This window comes from Pseudopipra pipra, chromosome 2 (assembly GCF_036250125.1).
Source record: "Pseudopipra pipra isolate bDixPip1 chromosome 2, bDixPip1.hap1, whole genome shotgun sequence".
NCBI classification, from domain to species: Eukaryota; Metazoa; Chordata; class Aves; order Passeriformes; family Pipridae; genus Pseudopipra; species Pseudopipra pipra.
In genome coordinates, this window is record NC_087550.1 from 37657311 (window position 1) to 37675825 (window position 18515).

The following is an 18515-nucleotide window of genomic DNA, read 5'->3' on the forward strand; positions in this document are numbered from 1 at the left end:
ATAAAGCCTCACTGAGATATTTCTAAAGTGACTGCAAAAGTACTTGCTATTATATTCACAGATGAGGTTACAACCCATGGACAACAGATTGTTTTCTGCACAAGTTTTCATGTTATCAAGATTTTCCTTTATTTTTTATGCTTTCTTTTGAAGTCCTTAGAAGTAAAATTTGTAAAATGTTAATCAGATGTTGAAACAGGTCTTGTTAAAAGATGGTTTAACCATAGTGATTTACCTAGAAAAAATTATCTACTGGTAAGTGGGTTAAAAAAGTTTAAAAGATTTTACCTAGGATTATGGTCCTGGGTATGAAACATCAACTACACAATTCAGAGTCCAATTTCAGTGCTGGACATCTGTTGTTTCAAAGTAGAGGAAAAATTAACTAATTTGAGGTCCTGTAATTATGCCTTTAGATAATCTGAAAACAATGTAATCCTCTTTAGTCACACTTATTAAACACCTGGTAGGCTAGGACCATAAAGACTGTAAAATTTGCTGAACAGTCAGCTTCCTGGTTCAATATGAAGCAAGAATATCTGTTCTGCTTATGGAGAGCAAACGAAATATTGAAGCACGTGACCTTCAAACACAACATTCTCATGTAGCATATAAGAAAGTGATTTCCATTTGAGCCTGATTTAGTAAAAATTATATTGATTTGATCCAGTTTCCAGGTGTATTCACACAGTAAAAGAGGTGTGACTCAGTACATTACGCAGACAGAAGTCACCCACTGCTCCTTCTGGATCACAGGCCACCAGGTCACTCATGGGAATAACACCTAGGACTCCTAGGACAAGGGATTAGTCTGAATGGCTAGCTGCAGCTCACAGTGCTCAAAGATCATCAAAGCAGCATGTGCAACAGGATCCTGCAACCTTGGTAAACTGAACCTAGTATGTGAGTAGGTAAGGAGGAAAATTCTAGTTGTGCTAAAGCCAGTGGGAATTACTTTACAAAAGTGTTTTTGCTAGGAGCTGGTGTCTCCTGCCTCTTTCTGTGCAGCCCTCACCACACTCCACCCTCCACCCCTCGAAGTCTGTACCTTTCCTGGTCTGTAGATTTAGCAGTCTGTAAATGTTTGTTAGTCCAGATTCTCTGTTTGGTTCAGACCATTATGTCCAGACACTGTTCAGATTCTGCTGTCACAAGGAATCAGAAGACACCAGGACAAACAAAACAAAGCCCCGTGTGCTGTAATCTGCACTGGGATCTCTCCTGACCAAGCAACTCCAGCTTGCTGTTTATGAGCATGTCTTGTCTTTACATGCATAGTAACAGGTATGACCTTACATAACTTCTGCTATTTAGTAGACCAAGTAGAGCCCTCATCTGTTGCCAAATCAATAGCATCTTCCCTCTGTTCCCTAGTGAAAAGAGTGAATATCCTGTATACTTGTTGCTTACTAGAACAGGTCACCCTTATTGAGTCTCCATGGCTGCAGATAGTCAAAACCCAACCGCACATGGCCATGAACAACTCACTGTAGCTGATCCCTCTATGAATGGGAGGGTTGGACTAGATGATCTCCAGAGATCAATTCCAACTTCCATGACCCTATGGCTGTATTGGTTGAATGCCTATGCCTACCTGTCACCCCTCATTTACCTATCTCACCAATATCATGACTCACAGCCCAGCCAGAGCAGAGCTTTGGTCTACACATTTTGCAAGGTTTCTACTGGCTCTCAGAAAAGATCTTGATTCAGCAAATGATCATTACACGCTTTGTCTGTATTGAGTTGAAACACAAACCAGCTAATACTTCAGAAGAGAATACACAATGATTTTCTCCAAAAGCATTTTATTTATTCATATGTTCACATGCTGTTTACAAATCCATGAGTATCATTATAAGATGAATCATGTCAGTGTACTTTGCTTTAAGACCTTGTTTCCAAAAGAAGCAGATGGCACAGACTGACAACAGCTTCTCCAGACATTCATCTCCCTATGCATGTACAATGATAAGGCCTTCCAAAAGCTCAGAACAAAAGGGGTAACACTTTTCCTCACTGGAAGATTATAAAGGCCATTTTCATCAAGTATCATCTATTTTCTTCCTTGGTGAAAGGAAGGTGAAACAGGAAACAAAAGAAAGGAAAAGAAGATCATAATGAAGGGGCTCCAGAGGGTGTTAGAAGCATTTGCAACTTGCCAACATAAGTATTTTCCATATTAGATTTTCCCATATACTCTATTTACTGCAGTGTGTCAGATCCCATTTTATAAAAATCCAGTATCCCCTACTGTGTCTTGGAGTTGAACATAGGAACACCTAAAAGTACATAGCAGCAATACTGGGCTTAAATTTGATTTCTTTTCACAGATGTAACCAGTCGACATGTACATACTTTGCATGTATTTGTTTCTGACTCTGTAGCTGTCACACGCTGCGAGTCCTTCATCTGAAGCCCCACAGAGTAGTTGAGCAAATCACTGTGGAAATTACCACTTGCATGTCTTTGTTTCTGCAAGAGGAGATCCAATATTTATATAAATCAGAAAGTTCTGTTCTGTTTAAATGGGTCTACAGGGCAAAGCTACAAGATGCACCTTATCACAGATAACCAAACCTCTTGGCTGAGTATGTCCCATAGTCTGCAACAGTCCCCATTTTATTAACTTCATATACCTGTCTGATAACTTAAAAAATCTTCCATAATATCTTAGCCTTATATTTTAAAATCAAACTATTTAATGTCTGAGAGCAGTTGTTTGTTTTGTTGGGTTTTTTTTAATTCAACTAATCTGCTAGTAAATATTAAAATAAAAGTAAACACAAATCAAACAGTTTAACAAAACAAAACATGGTTTTAGTTTGAACAGAATTATTTTCATTTTTCAATTTCCTGTCCTCCTTTCTAAAAAAAGGTGGAAGTTAAGTTATTCTAAGGACTTGAGCACTGTTTTGTTGCTGTAACAAAGGAAGAAACCAACATCATTTCTTTTGACACAAATTCAAGCTCAAGACAGTAGCAAAGATGAAGGTAATAGAAGGTAATATTGAAGGTCATAGAAGATGAACTAGCCTTTCATACAATATAAATTAATATCTGCCAGGGCATAAAAATTTTCTACAGAGTTTTTAGGAGTCAAATATCCTTACTTTGTTTGCTTCCACACTTCAGTCTTTTAAGTTGATCTGAAACAAGCTTTAGGGCAGGTTTTTTGTCTGTTTTTTGACAAAATAACATCCTACAAAATGCAACATATTTCACTTCTTTCTTCTATGACATGCCATAGAGTATTGAGAGTGAAAAAAAGTTATTAAAAATTATAGGTTGCCTAGCTCTTTATAGTATCTAACTAGATTGCACCTGTTGTATTTTACAGCTTTTCATATTAGCCCTTTTGTCAGCAGTAAATGAGTTTTCATACTTGCAGTTGTACATGTAGGTTTCCTATTCTTTCTTGGTTGAAGCAATCAACAGCTGTGATTACTTCAAGAGAAGAAAATTAAGCTTTACATAGTGGCAGATACAGGAAACACTATTTCTTTCATAGGCCAGTGAAAAAACAGTCTGCTTTTGTTGTTATTTAATATTTGTGCTCAGCAACTGGAGGTTTTGAAGCTGAGCTGCCACTGGTGCCCATAGCGCTAAGCACTCTAGGTAAAGGTCTTAGCTTCACTCCCTGCGTGAAAAGCAAGATTACCCTAGGTAGAGACATTTAAACTGAAAGAGGGTAGATTTTAAACTAAAGAGGGTAGACTTAGATTAGATACTAGTAAGAAATTCTTTACTGTTTAACGTGATGAGGCACTGGAACAGGTTGCCCAGAGAAAGTTGTGGATGCCCCATTCCTGGCAGTGTTCAAGGCCAGGTTGGATGGGGCTTTGAGCAACCTGGTCTAGTGGAAGGTGTCCCTGCTCATGGCAGGGGGTTATAACTAGATGATTTTTAAAATCCTTTCCAACCCAAACCATTCTATGATTCTCTCAGCAACAACATGGTTTTTGCCATCGTAGACTACCCTGAAGGTAAAGAGCCTGACTTCAGTGTTAGGGCATGGGTATAAGGGATCTTCATCTGCTGCAAAATGCAGCTCAGTTGCAGGTGGCTGGACAGACAGAACAAGGTTATTGCTCCTTCAAACATTTAGTCAACCAAAGCAGGCTAGTTGTGTAGAGTGGCTGGCAAGGTTCTGAATTGCAATGTCACATCATAGCACTCAGACCACCACAACAGAGCAGCCCGAGAAAGAGCTGTGCTTCTGCATGGTGTCACTAAACCCTATTGCCCCCATCACAGAAACAGCTGTATGGTGCAGACCAAGGGCATAGGTAGCCTCATGCTCTGTCTTTAACTGTAGATGTAAGCAGCCACTGAGGAAAAATAGTGAACAGAGCAACCCTGTGCGATACTTCTGTATTCTTGCCACTTGTGATTCCTTCCAGCTCAAAGGGTTCCCTGAACTTACCATGCTATGTCTGTTGAGTAACCTTCAACTGGTGTTTCTTACTTTTCCAGCCTTCTCTTGAATACAGGTAAAATTTTTACAACTGCAAAATCTGTTAAGGATTTATTATCTATTGTTGCAACCACCCCCTTTTATTTGCTTTGAATTCAACTAGCTTTGCTTAATAGCTCTAGCTCTTCTATTGGCTCCATCCCTCAGTACCAGTATATCACTGTGGTGTCATTTTGGAGCAGCATGCTGTACTGGTGCTGTCATTTTTTTCAGAGCGTACCTGACAGAGGTGGTATTATCTATTAAAGAAGAGCAAGAGCAAGGTTCATAAACCTGGAGTGTTCTTTTAATGTGTCTTGGGAGAGTCCCCCTATCTTAGTTTCTCACCTGTTAAATCATGAGAAGGATTTTCAATTTTAATTTTTTTTTTGCATACTGATGAAGAGCACTCTACAATACAAGTGATAAGGCCTGATTATAAGCTGAAATTCTTGAACATAACCTAGAAAGAGACAAGCACAATAACCCCAGAAGAGCAGCAGGGCTGGTGAGTAGGGCACTGTCTATAGGGAAGTGGAGTATGGGAGACATAAGCTCAAGTTCTTTTTCAAAAAAAGGCTCTTCTACCATGGAAGTGTCCTAACTACTAGGCAACTGAATTCTCTAGTAGTTGAGTCTGTCTTGCCTTTTCTGCTTCCCCTTTTATCTCTGAGAACATCCAGTACCAGGAAAGTTCCTGCAATCTCAGAAAGTATCAGAAGCCCATAAAAGTATTTATCACCCTGTAAATTGTACTATCTGATTAACGATCAGCATTTTGCTCCGGAAGAGCCCACCACTTTCTTTTGCTTCCTGCCCTGTTGGACGATGCAATGTTTCTGCTGTGGCTCATGCACCAGGTGGCAACAGAGAGTCACCGCTGTCCCCATTCACACCAGAGGGAGCCACAGGAGAGGAAAATTACACACCTAGGAATTAGAAACCTCAAGCCTTTATACTAAGTTTTTAACAGCACAACACTTTTGCACCTGTGGTCTATTAGCAAACTCAAGGCAGCAAACTCACAGCAAGGACTGGTCCTCCCGTATTTAACCTGAGGGAGAAGAGTGAGCACGCAGAAAAAGCAGAGGCTTTGTTTTGGGCTGTGTTTATACCCGGATGCCAAGCATGCCAAAATCATGATCTCAAAAACACATCAAACAACATTGCAACCTGTGTACTTCTCTTCAGCAAGACTGTATTGACACCTGAGATCTCTGCCTTATAAGCTAAAAATTCAGCTCCTGCAAATGTAGCTTCCAGCACTAACTGGTAGTTGCAGATGTAGGGCCAAGAACACAGGTCTATCCCAGCCCAGGAGTCTGCAAGTCACAAAGCCAAAATCTCACGGTCCTTTTTGCATGCTATGCTTCTGTTCTTGGGAGTCCTGCATTCTTCTTGGGGTCATTTATCAATGATCTGGACAAGGGGATCGAGTGCACCCACAGTCAGTTTGCAGACAACACCAAGTTGGGTGGGAGTGTTGATCTGCTGGAGGGCAGGAAGACTTTGCAGAGGGATCTGCAAAGGCCAGATCAATGGACCAAGGTCAATTGTATGAGGTTCAAAAAGGCCAAGTGCTAGGTCCTGCACTTAAGTCACAACAAGCTTAGGCAGCTCTACAGCCTTGGAGCAGAGTGGCTGGAAAACTGCCCAGCGGAAAAGAACTTGGGGTGTTGGTCAACAGCAGAACATGAGCCAGCAGTGTGCCCAGGTGGCCAAGAAGGCCAGTGGCATCTTGGCCTGTATCAGCAATAGTGTGGCCAGCAGGATCATCCCTCTGTACTGGGCACTGGTGAATCCCATGTTCAGTTTTGGGCCCCTCACTCCAAGAAAGACATGGAGGTGCTGGAGTGTGTCCAGAGAAGGGTAATGGCACTGGGGAAGGATCTGGCCCACAAGTCTGATGAGGAGCAGCTGAGGGAGCTGGGGTTGTTTAGCCTGGAGAAGAGGAGGCTCAGGGGACACCTCATCACTCTCTACAACTACCTGAGAGGAGGTTGTAGCCAGGTGGGGCTCAGTCTCTTCTCCCAAGTGACAAGTGAATGGACAAGAGGAAATGGTCTCAAGTTGCACTAGGGGAGGTTTAGATTGGATATTAGGAAAAGTTTCTGCATTGAAAGAATTGTCAAGCACTGGAACAGGTTGCCCAGGGAAGTGCAGAATCACCATCCCTGGACATATTTAAAAGAGATGCAGATGTGGTATATGGTTTAGTGGTGGACTTGGCAGTGCTGGGTTAACAGCTGGACTTGATGATCTTAAAAGGTACTTTTCAACCTGAATGATTTCATAATTCTACTTCTAGTGATGACTTTTGCTTTGGACATATCACAGGAAAATTATATTCACCAATTATTCTAAACAGTTTCATAGAACACACATTTCCAAAAAAAAAGAAATAACCTGAGTGTTTCATAAATCAAAGATCAGCTTTGATTCATTGTTTATATTTTTGCTAGAGTCTCTAAAATACGCTGTTCTAGTGAAAATACATTGCTTCTCTCTTTCCCTTACATCAAAGTCTTCAGTATATCCCGCTAATACCTGAAGTCATGAAACATAACTACAAAAGAGCATATCACTGCTTTTAAACTGTCATATTCAAAGAAAACAAAAACCCATCTGGCACTTCTTTGGAGCATTATGTTAAACCTTCTGTTAGCAACACACTGTTGAACATCATACCAGATTAACATGTCTCAGTAAATCAAAGATTACCCTAGGTCTTGGCTTGTAATGTCACAGGGAATTCGAATGTCAGTGTGTGAAAGACTTAATTCTCTGCTCCACCTGCTACCGGTGTCCATTTCCGGTTCTTTCGTTCCTGCTGATATGAATGGAGCTTCATCTGAATTAGTGTAGCAGGTTCTATTTTTTTCTGATGGATTGTGAGGAGACAAAAAAGTTGACACAGGTGATTTTAAAGAGATTTAAAAATTACCTATTTTTAAAAAAATCAAGATCTACAAGAGCTTAAATACTGTAAAAGAATACTAATCAAAGAAGTCAAAATTCAAGACAAAAATTAGTAGGAAGTACGAAGCATCAGCTTTTCTGCAGGAGCAGCTTATGTCTCTCTACATGCCGTTTAAGCCATTAAGCTGTATTAGCTGAGCCACTTTCAAAAGAGTAACAAAAACCTACCCAGGCCTTGGTTCTGCCTGCCTACTTGGCACCAATTCTTTCGTCCCTCCAGAGTCAACATTTCCCTTCAATATTGAAGAGCAAGACTTAAGAACAACCTCCATAAACAAGCCTGAAGCGAGCTTCACGAATCATATGAATTGAGGGCCAGTAGAAAAAACGATAGGTCAGAAATGCAGGTATCACTGGCAGCATCAAGAATCAGCAATAAGGTGGCCAGGACTCCCATTTAAAAGCCATATCTGAAAGGTTAGTGGAAGTATCTGAAAGGTTAGTGGTAGTCCTGGCTCTGAAAACATAATCTTCTAATTTGTTATGTAATTCTTCCATAAAATATGCCAAAACTAACTCAACTTTTGAGAAAGATAATCAGCTGAATAAGTATGGACATGGATATATACAATGAAAAGCTCCAGGAGTGGGACCTACTACACAGTTCCATCACAGTTATCATCTGTTTTGCCAAAATCCTGAATTCTGAATTTGTACCTTACTCAGGTTTGCACTCAGGATGGCATTCAGAATAAATGCTGCTTAAATGGAGATTCGTCCTTGGTTTCAATCTCAAGGGTATTCTTATACAAACAGGACTGGAGACATGGACACCTAAAGTCAATTTTATACCAATTTGTTCATAGTTGAGTATGCTCTTGTTTTATCTGGTCCAAACCTTGAGACTCATTTTAATGAGGATTCAGGAGGTTCTTGAGCCTGGAAATTAAATTTAAGCCTGGTTCTCAAAAGGTGACATTGTACAAGAAAGTTCAAGACAATATAAATATCAGGGCTGCATAGTTTCTATTACTAAATAGTAATTATAGACAAGGGGAGATTAAAGAGGGGCAGTCATTGACTGAAGGACTGATTGCTTTCTTCCAACTGTAAGATGTGCCTCTTCACTCTCTATGCTGGTCTAGACTCAAACAATAGATCCAACAAGCCACTTGCTGTAGTGAATTCTGGCCAACAAGCCTTGAGATTCATGTACTGCTACTTCTCTTTCTGAAAGTAAAAGTTGTAGGCACTATGAAAGGGGTCTAGACTTCGACTTCTGTTCTTTTACATCCAAATGTAATTCAAGTGCCTAATTTTATCCAAAGTAAGAGAAGAGTCTGTCAGTCTAACTTTTTTTGAGGATGTCTATTACTGTGAACTCTGCATAGAAATTATTGGCTTAATTTTATAGAATGATAGGACTCTTATTTACTTCATTAAAGTCAAGATTTTGCCCTGCTTCCTTTAGTAAAGATAAATTCCTACAGGTAGTTTTCAGAGTGATATCACAGAGAAACTCATGTTCTCATAATTCTCAGCCAATACAAAAGGCTACTTAATTATAAACAGTCCTGACTGTAAAAACAGACAGGCTTTTAAGCCATAAACCCATTCCTTCTGAAAACATAGAAATAAAGTCTGTAAAAGCAACTCTGAGTTCTCCTTTAAGGCTAGGATATAGAAATGGAAGAATAAAATAACTATGCTAAGTCATTGATCCTTGGCATTTAAAAAAATCTGCCAATACATTATAGTCATATTCATACCCTTTCTGCCTTACCTGCCCCTACTCCCTACATTTGCTGCTACACAGCATCCCAAGTCTGACAGTAGAAGAGGAAAGGGCAGAAACAGTGCAACAGTCTGCACAGTAGACTGTGTAGAAACAATCTTTCTGTCTTGAAGCTAGGCACTTGTATGTTAAAGGCAAGAATAACGGATGCAGAAGAGTACATACACAGGATGAACATGATTGTAGCCAGGGGAAGCAGATCAAAGAGGGTAACATATGTATGCAATGCATATCAACTTGTTAAACAAATCAGTAACAACCAAAACACCACCTGATAAAAAAATAAAACACCATGATATAAAATTAATCATTTTAGCCAGTTTAAAACCAAACAAAGAAGAAAAACTTCCAAAGGTGGTTGGTGATTGCAACTGCTACTGGTTTTGATAGAGACATTAAAAGTCAGCTGCCTTTTCAGAAGGCAGATGCTCAGCCCTTAAAAGTTCTGACCTTATCAAAAAGTTTGTTCTATGAGTAAATTCTTACAATATCAGGTCATATCAATATTACAAGAGGGCGTGAAAGTTCTCTTTTTCCTGTTAATTGAAGTAAGAAAACCAATATGCAAGAACACTTCATGAAATATCAATCTAGTTCTGTTGCACCCAAAGTCACTATCAGAACTTACATTCTTTTTTATGCACTCAACTATCTATATTTAAAACAGCACAGATGTGTATCTTTTTGAATCCTTGGCAAGATATTTGGCTTTTAGTAGTTATGGCTTATAATTAGGAGTCTTTCCATTCCAGTGAACAAATGTTTCTTATAAATGAATGTAATTCTCTTTCTTACAAAACTGAAGTCTAGGAACAAAGTCCATTGGGTAAATTCCAGAAGTACCAATAATAATTCCAACTAGATGAACATTCTGTGCTTTCTATTTTGTTACAAGCACCAAAAAGTTACCTCTTTAGTTTTATCTTATGAATGTAATTTAGGCCACTCCAAAAGTTGTGTCTTAGGTATATCAAGGAGCATTTACTTTCTCCAAGCACCTAAAAGAAATCTAAGACCTTTGATTTCTCAATGTGTTACTTATGTTTTATGAATTAGAAAAGTTTCCCTCTACTTTTATAGACTACTCATTGCAGTAATATAACATTCAATTTAATTCTGCAGTCAGTCACAAAGACAGAAAAATATCATTGGATCTTACTTTGCAGTGCACAGTGTGAACACTCAACCCTGTAAACAGCCATAAAAGTGAAAAATCACCTGAGGTCTTTATAGATATTTGACCATTTTTCTTCTGAGTTGTAAACTAGTATATTATGGTTTTGACAAGTTCATTGCTAACTGTATTTATTCATTTCACCCGGAATTTTCAAGAAGTCCTAAATTGCACACAAAATTTTGAAAATATCTCATTAAATGTACTTTACAGTAAATTTCTAAAGATGGTTGAAAGAGCCAAATGTCCACTCTTTTTCAATGGAACAACTACGTTTTAGATATAAGCTGATGCTGGAAGACCTTAGAGTTTAGATTAATCTTGGCACACACCCCAGACTAAATTCTTTTTTTCTACAAAAGGCATTCTAAAACATTAAAAAAATATTTTTTCTCCCTCCCTCCCTTCCTTCTTCTCTATCTTCTAATGTCAGATAAAGTGGTGAAAAAATGTAAGAGAAATTCTTGTTGCCATGATGTAAATACATTCTGTAAAGATGCCCCTGTGCTTTTGTTAGTTTTGTCTTTTATCGTATTTACCATATGGCTAGAAGAGGCCTTCACAGTCATATCATTCTTCCTATACTCAGAACAGGGATCAACTTTATGTAGGCCAGTACTGACAAATGCTTATTTAACGTTTTCTTACAGTCTTCCCTGGCAGACTCAAAGCGAGGTTTTCCCACACTTATTTCTTCTTGCTATTAAATTCTTTTCCTCAGTGCCTACTTTGAAACTTCCTTGTTGTGACTGAAGCTTGTTTATATTGACAACAATCATGGGAATAGGTTATATCCTTCCTGCTTTGTTGATCTGATGTTCTGCTCAATTTTCTCCCTAGTTTTTCAATCTTTTCTCACAGATCATAAAACTACAGCTATGAAAATACTTGTGTAGCTTTCTAAAATATATAAACCAGGATACTAAATACATAACAAGGAACCATCTAAAATATGTTGTACACCATTCTTGAGATGAGTCATGTTTTGTAGGTACAGGTGGATAATCCTGCTTTCCGTTAAGTTCACTAGCTTTGGTGCAAGTTCTAATGATCATAGTTGTCCCCTACAGTATATGGGAGACAGAGAGCTCCCCATTCCTTAATTCAGGAATGTAAAGCAGATGTAAAGCAGATGGAGCAAACAGAGTAGACGTGAAATTCCATCATTTTTTGATCAGTTTATTCCTACGTGGTTGTTGCTTTTATGACTTCCATTTAACGACATTCTTAAAATGAAATGAAGAACTGCTTTGCTAGATAAGGACTAGTAAGCTTGGAGTTTGTAGAAGTAAGCATCTAACTGCTCTTTTCAAAAAATCATTATGTTCCATGCACAATTTTAAAAATTACTTGGGTCTTCTGCATATCTGTTCATGCTGTGAAGGACTTTCAGAAAAAAAAAAAATGAGTATGCAAACCAGAAATATATTTTATGCTACCTAAATGCCAAGAATCTGAAGTTATTACCTCTATGTGCTAGAGTAAAGTTCTTAAAGAATGATTTTGCATTTAATTTTTCAGGAATATAGTTTTTCAGGAATGAGTTTTAAATCTCATTATTTTATCAAAATATCTTCAGATGCAATGCCCAGAAATTTCAAACTTATGAAAAGGACACTGTTTAAAGAGAGACAGTATGGCTCAACCATATCACTAAGATTTCTTTGAATGTCATCATCAGTTCTAAAGACTCCTTTCACGAATTTGAATACTTTCCCTTGCATGCATGCATTTTTCACTTGTATAATTAAATATGCCTTTCCATATAGGGTGGTAAAGGCAAGTAACTATTCCTCAGTCAATCCAATGGGAAAATAACTGCAGTATGGGTAAGCCATTCATGCAGATAATAGCTATACTACAGGTTACTTAGAGTACACATAAACCATCACATCCTCCTAATCCCTATAGACTTAGTCCTTTTATGTCCTCCTTGATACTTGTTAAGCCTGTTAGTATTCCAGTGATAGGTTAGAATGGCATAATGGTTTGCCTACCCAGCAAAATTTAGACTTTTTTTTCTTTTCATCTTATTCAATCCAGCTGCGGAGTTAGGTACACTGAAACAATTCAACACATGCTTATGTAATGTCTCACTGATGGTTATGTTTACTAAAGATAAAAATAGCAAGGAGGATACAAACTAGTCAGCAACAGATTTGAAACATCATGTTGCTGCAGATATTTCCATGGTGTTCTAAGTTGAATAGTGAAATTATTTCCCTATTGATCCTATATACCCACTGCTTGCTAGCATCATCAATAATTTAGCACTGCACACATCCAAAATAATGTAACATATTCTCTTCTTTTTCACAACTATGTTTGCTTTCATACTTATGCCTATGTATTTTTCTTTTCCCCAGGTAATGCATTTGTGGTGAGCCTAGCTTTGGCTGATCTGGTGGTGGCCTTGTATCCATATCCACTGGTGCTCTTAGCTATTTTCCACAATGGATGGACGCTGGGTGAAATGCACTGTAAAGCGAGTGGCTTTGTGATGGGACTGAGTGTAATAGGCTCTATTTTCAACATCACTGCAATTGCAATAAACCGATATTGCTATATATGTCATAGTTTTGCCTATGACAAAGTGTACAGCTGTTGGAACACGATGCTGTATGTGTCCTTAGTCTGGATATTAACAGTAATTGCAACTGTGCCAAATTTTTTTGTTGGCTCTTTAAAGTATGATCCACGCATCTATTCATGCACGTTTGTCCAGACTGCAAGCTCCTACTATACAATAGCTGTTGTGGTAATTCACTTCATTGTCCCTATCACCATTGTGAGCTTCTGCTACCTTCGAATTTGGGTTTTAGTGCTTCAAGTCAGAAGACGAGTCAAGTCAGAAACAAAGCCAAGATTGAAGCCAAGTGATTTCAGAAACTTTCTTACCATGTTTGTGGTTTTTGTGATTTTTGCCTTTTGCTGGGCACCACTTAACTTCATTGGACTGGCTGTAGCCATTGATCCTACAGAAATGGCACCAAAAGTTCCTGAATGGTTATTCATTATAAGCTACTTAATGGCCTATTTCAACAGCTGCCTTAATGCAATTATATACGGACTTCTTAACCAGAATTTTCGGAATGAATACAAACGAATTTTAATGTCACTGTGGATGCCAAGGCTTTTCTTCCAGGACACATCCAAAGGAGGGACAGATGGCCAGAAGAGCAAGCCTTCTCCTGCTCTAAACAACAATAACCAAATGAAAACTGATACCTTGTAACTATGTCATAGTCAATGCAAGAGTTTGATATGGAGAAAACCAAGAATATAGTTGCAATGTTCTGGTCATTCCTGCTTACTTTTGGGGGGGATTCCCTCTGGATAACACTTTGTGACTGGAATACTGTCTTCTTGGCAAAGCACATAGCTCTCGATTTGTGTTTTATAGAAGATATCAATTGAAAATGTGTTTCAGAACTAAAGCAGCAGGTGGGTGCAAGCTGTTTTAGTTCTCAGAACTGAATCCTGCTTCCAGACACATAAATGAGGTATTTTTTACTTCAGTGGGAGTTTTGCATTCTTTATAGAGTATCAGGATTCATTTCTTGAAGGTTTAATGAAGGTACTTGTCTAGGGGTACAGCAGCTCATCAAGGATGTGGAGTGCTATTTTCCTCCCTTCTGACTCTGCATTTCTGTGCATGTACTGATGACAATAGTAGTATCTTTGAAACAAACCTGTAAGTTGAAGAGAATAATATTTGTGTAAAAGCAAATATTAACATTAGAGACTTCCCTCATGGGTTTTTCATGTTTACATACATTGAGATTGGGAATGCAGTGCATTTACTCTGCTCATCTTTTGTGGTCAATTTTATGGTAGATAATACAATACAAATGGTTGATTTCTTGCAGATTTACTTCACACAATATTCATCTTTTAGAAAGGATTGAATTTTCATTGAACTTCATTTATTTACCTAAATATATACACCCAATTTTCTGTGGCACTTTAGCACACCTCACACATTTGCAATAGGCTGGAAAATATGACATATGACCTGTGATCATCTGGACTGGCAACCAGCCACTACATAAGACATCCTAGATCATCTCAAGAGATGCTAGACCAAAAGCAGCAGTCCTTTTGGCTATAATGGTAGCTGAGATACTTGGTTCACATGTCTACATCTAATCTTGAACAAAACCCTCTGTTGGTGTCTAATCTAAGACAACCTTGAAGGTTCCCGATACTGGAGATATGTTTCCTTCCATCTGTGATGATAAACACACATCCAAGGATGGGATGAACTCCTTTGTGAAGGTGCTGGTCTCCTTTCACTGACTTTAGAAGGAGCTTTGATTACTAGTTCAAACACCTCATTTTGGATAGCTAGACAGGGATTTATTTTGCCTAATTTGGGGTGACTTCAGTGTAGATGTTTGCCCAGATCCATTATCTAAATTCCCACTATAGTCCATAGAGTTCTAGGAAATTATTCACTTTATCTTGAAACAGACATCTTTATTGGTAAGGGGAGCTGATCAATGGAACTCATTGAGTGTACCTTCATTGACTGTAACAGAGATCAGGCAGCTCACGTAGACACATTTCAGGCAAAGACAGGTGATCTTAATCTCATAAATAGTGTACCTACAGTTCATATTTGCACAGTTCATAAAATAAAAGGATGACTTTCCATTTTATTTTCAAACTCAGCTTGAATTCAAACTGGATTTTTTCTTTTTCAGGTAACACATTGTAACTGTGCAGATCAGATTACAATCTGGGTTATACTCCACAGCATCAGAGTAATTTACACAATGTGGCTGTATTATCTCTGAATCAGATTAGGGATCTGTGTGCAAACAGACAGTCAATGTGAAGTTATTTTATCATTAGACTTGAAATGCACATTATTCTTAGTAGTGTTGTTCAGGGGAGAGAAGCTAGGTCTCTGGTAAATCCATGTCAGGTACTGAAATGGTAAAATGAGGAATTCAGGTTTCTAAGACATTCCAGTTTGGGTTTCCTGACCTGGCTATTATAAAAAAATATTTCTGTAGTAATATTTACTTGCACAGCAAATATACTGCTTCTGAACCATAGAAGATGTATTAAGCATCACCCTTATGCTGCTCTACTGATAGAAAAATATCAAATAACCACAGCATTTTAAATGTTTTATTTGCTTTCCAAAAGCCTATGTAAAGTACAGCAAAGGAACAAATGTGATTATTCTTTTAGCTGCTGTCATGTTCTTCTGATAGCCAGAAGTCCAGTACATTAGGACTCGGACAGTAGTAGCCTCATAAGAAGCTGACACATTTGTGAATAGGAGTAATAAAGAGATGGGACAAATATAACCTGGTGGTACATAATAAAAATATTGTGGCTAAAAGTAGCAATCATTAATATGTAGGTTCTACCTGAAACATAATTTTGTAAGTCTGACACAGTTTTGATATGTATTGTCTTTCTTCATGACTTCCACACCAAGGTACTGAACAAAAAACTAATATACATGCATGTCTACATGGGAAATTTCCCCCAGAGTAAATAAGGAGTTTCAAGAGTCTGGGAAAGTTGTAGGAAAGGACCTTAAGTTTGATTCTCTGACAATCCTGCTTTTGCTGACTTCTTTGAGTACTCAATATTTTGACTTGAAAGTCAAAAATTGTTGACTGACTTAGAGATGAATTAATGTTAGAAGTAAATTGATTGACCTTGGTTTATCACTCGCTGGCATGAGTCAGAACAGAGCCCAGAACAGAGTCCAAAAATTATTGGTTTAGCTCCATAAAATAAATATAAATGTGGCAACCACTTGTTTGGCCGTAAAAGTGAGCTGCTATCATTCTCCCTACTCACGAGGAGAAGGCTTGAAATTTTTATGAAGTCATTTTGTAAATTATCTGTGCTCTTTAAAAATTAAAGATCACTTTAAGAATCCTTGTACTGGTATCTCCTCAATGATCCTAAATGAAGCTTACACACATAACTGAATAGAATCAAGAATAATAGAATGGTTTGGGTTGGAAAGAGATGCTAAAATCATCTAATTCCAACCCTCCTGACATAGGCAGGGACACCTTCCACTAGACCAGGTTGCTCAGAGCCCCATCCAGCCTGGCTTTGGACACTTCCAGGGATGGGGCATCCATAACTTCTCTGGGCAACCTGTTCCAGTGCCTCACCACCCTCACAGTTAAGAATTTCTTTCTAATATCTAATCTAAACCCACTCTCTTTCTGTTTAAAGCCATTACCCCTTGTCTTGTCATTACATGCCCCTGTGAAGTCTGTCTGCATCTTTCTTATAAGCTCCCTTAAGGTACAGGAAGGTGCTCCCTGGAGCCTTCTTTTCTCCAGGCTGAACCACCCCAGCTCTCTCAGCCTGTCCTTGTACCAAAGGAGCTCCAGCACCCTGATCATTTTTGCAGCCCCCTCTGGACTTGCTCCAACAGGTCCATTTCTTTCTTTTGCTGGGAGCCCCCGACCTGAATACAGTACTGGAACACAGTAATGCACTGTTGAAAGAAAGAAGTGTTCCAAAATCTGATCCCTCCTCACAAATGATAGAAAATTTTCTGAACAGTCCTAAATTATTAGGAGTGGATTCTACTACCACAGCATTTCCTGAATGGAACCCTGCACTGCATGGTGTCTGCAAAGCCAATGGACCTATTAATTTGCCAGGTACTGCTACTTGTTAAGTCCTGATGTATGGACAATAACTCATGCTGGTTAAAATAAGTTTTATACCATGCATTGCCACAAAGCATTCCATTTGAGTTTACCTGGAAGTCAATCAAATCCATAAAATTTAAATTTTCATGGAAATCAATCAAATGCACAAAAATTATATTAATTTAGATGACTAAATGCAGCTCTTGCATGGTGAAAACTCTTCATGTAGTAACATATACTTCTACCTGCATCAGGAGCCTTAAATTAATTTTCTCCCTTTTTCACTTTAAACTCAAAATCCATTTTCGCTCAATTCATGTGTGAAGAAAGAAATTATAAATGTACCATCAAGACAGGTGATATGGTCATAGTGTGATTTTAAAGTATTGTCAGGAAGAACGTATCAGCTCTGAACAGATTTATGCATCTTTGAAAAAAATATTATTTTTCTTGAATAAAAGTATTTGCACCAGCATATCACGCATAAACACTTTAAGAAAAAGGAGGAAAAAAAGTCAGGTAGATGCTGCGTTCTGCATAAGGTAACTAGTGAAGGAAAAGCTAGGACCTCAGGGACAAAGTCTGTTTCCAGAAAATTAATGTTATCTTGATTTAAAAGTGCTGTATTTTCTGTTCATTTAAAGAAATAAATGTCTCCTCGAATTGTTCTTACAATAGAATTCTGATTAGAAAAAAGCTTACCCTTGCATAGATGGGTGAAGACCACTTGTAAATTCTGTTTCAGTAAAGTAGGAAGTGGAGGTGTGGTAAAGTCTAAATGAGACTGAAACAATGCATTATCCTTCTCCTGTTGCTCTGTGCAAGTGAAATTTCACTCTCAAGGAAGAACAGTCCTGTTACTGTTGACTTTCATGAGATCAGCTTTTCTTACTAAATTATTGCCTGCCTGGTTCATTCTCAGGGGCAGAAATGCACTTCTGTCTCTCCACTTCTTCCTTTAAGAACATATTTAGATAAAAATTATTGCTTTTATTTCCCAATTGTATTTTAATGAACTGCACAAGTCTGGGAATGTGCCAATGAATAAATATATATGGAAGATTGTATATATTTCTTAATATGTATATAACATAATTTTGATCATCTGAACAATTTGATGCACTTGAAGATGTTTACAGATTTAATGGAAAATGTGGAAGACAATTTATTTTCAGTCATCTGAATATGTTGCTATTTTAACTGGATCTTGCACACTTGGTCTATGACAATAAATGAGTATTTTACCTCAAGTTATGAGTGTGTAATGAGACCACTATGAATGTCAGCTGCAGAACACACAATTGATTCTTGTTCATTGTCTTATTAGTAACACCTCCAGCTGACTAATAAGATTGTTTTTTCAGTCTATATTTATAAATATTTTTTGTCATAACATTACTCTGGGTTAAGAACATTAAATCCATTGTCAAAAAATGGATACTCCTTATTTAACAAGTGGAGTTGGAGGTTGAAACAACAAAGATCATGACACACTGTGAGACGCACTGGACCCAGTCACAGAGGTGG

At 38.1% G+C, this 18515-nt stretch overlaps 1 protein-coding gene across 1 annotated transcript in view; it reads left to right on the forward strand.

The window, feature by feature from the left end:
* The window catches only part of MTNR1B (melatonin receptor 1B), a 29710-nt gene extending 11472 nt beyond the window's left edge, over positions 1 to 18238 (forward strand). The window contains exon 2 of the mRNA XM_064645042.1: positions 12711 to 18238. Within this exon, the coding sequence (XP_064501112.1) occupies positions 12711 to 13579 (869 nt within the window). The 3' untranslated portion in view covers positions 13580 to 18238. The remainder of the gene's footprint in view (positions 1 to 12710) is intronic.
* The last annotated feature ends 277 nt before the right edge of the window (positions 18239 to 18515 follow it).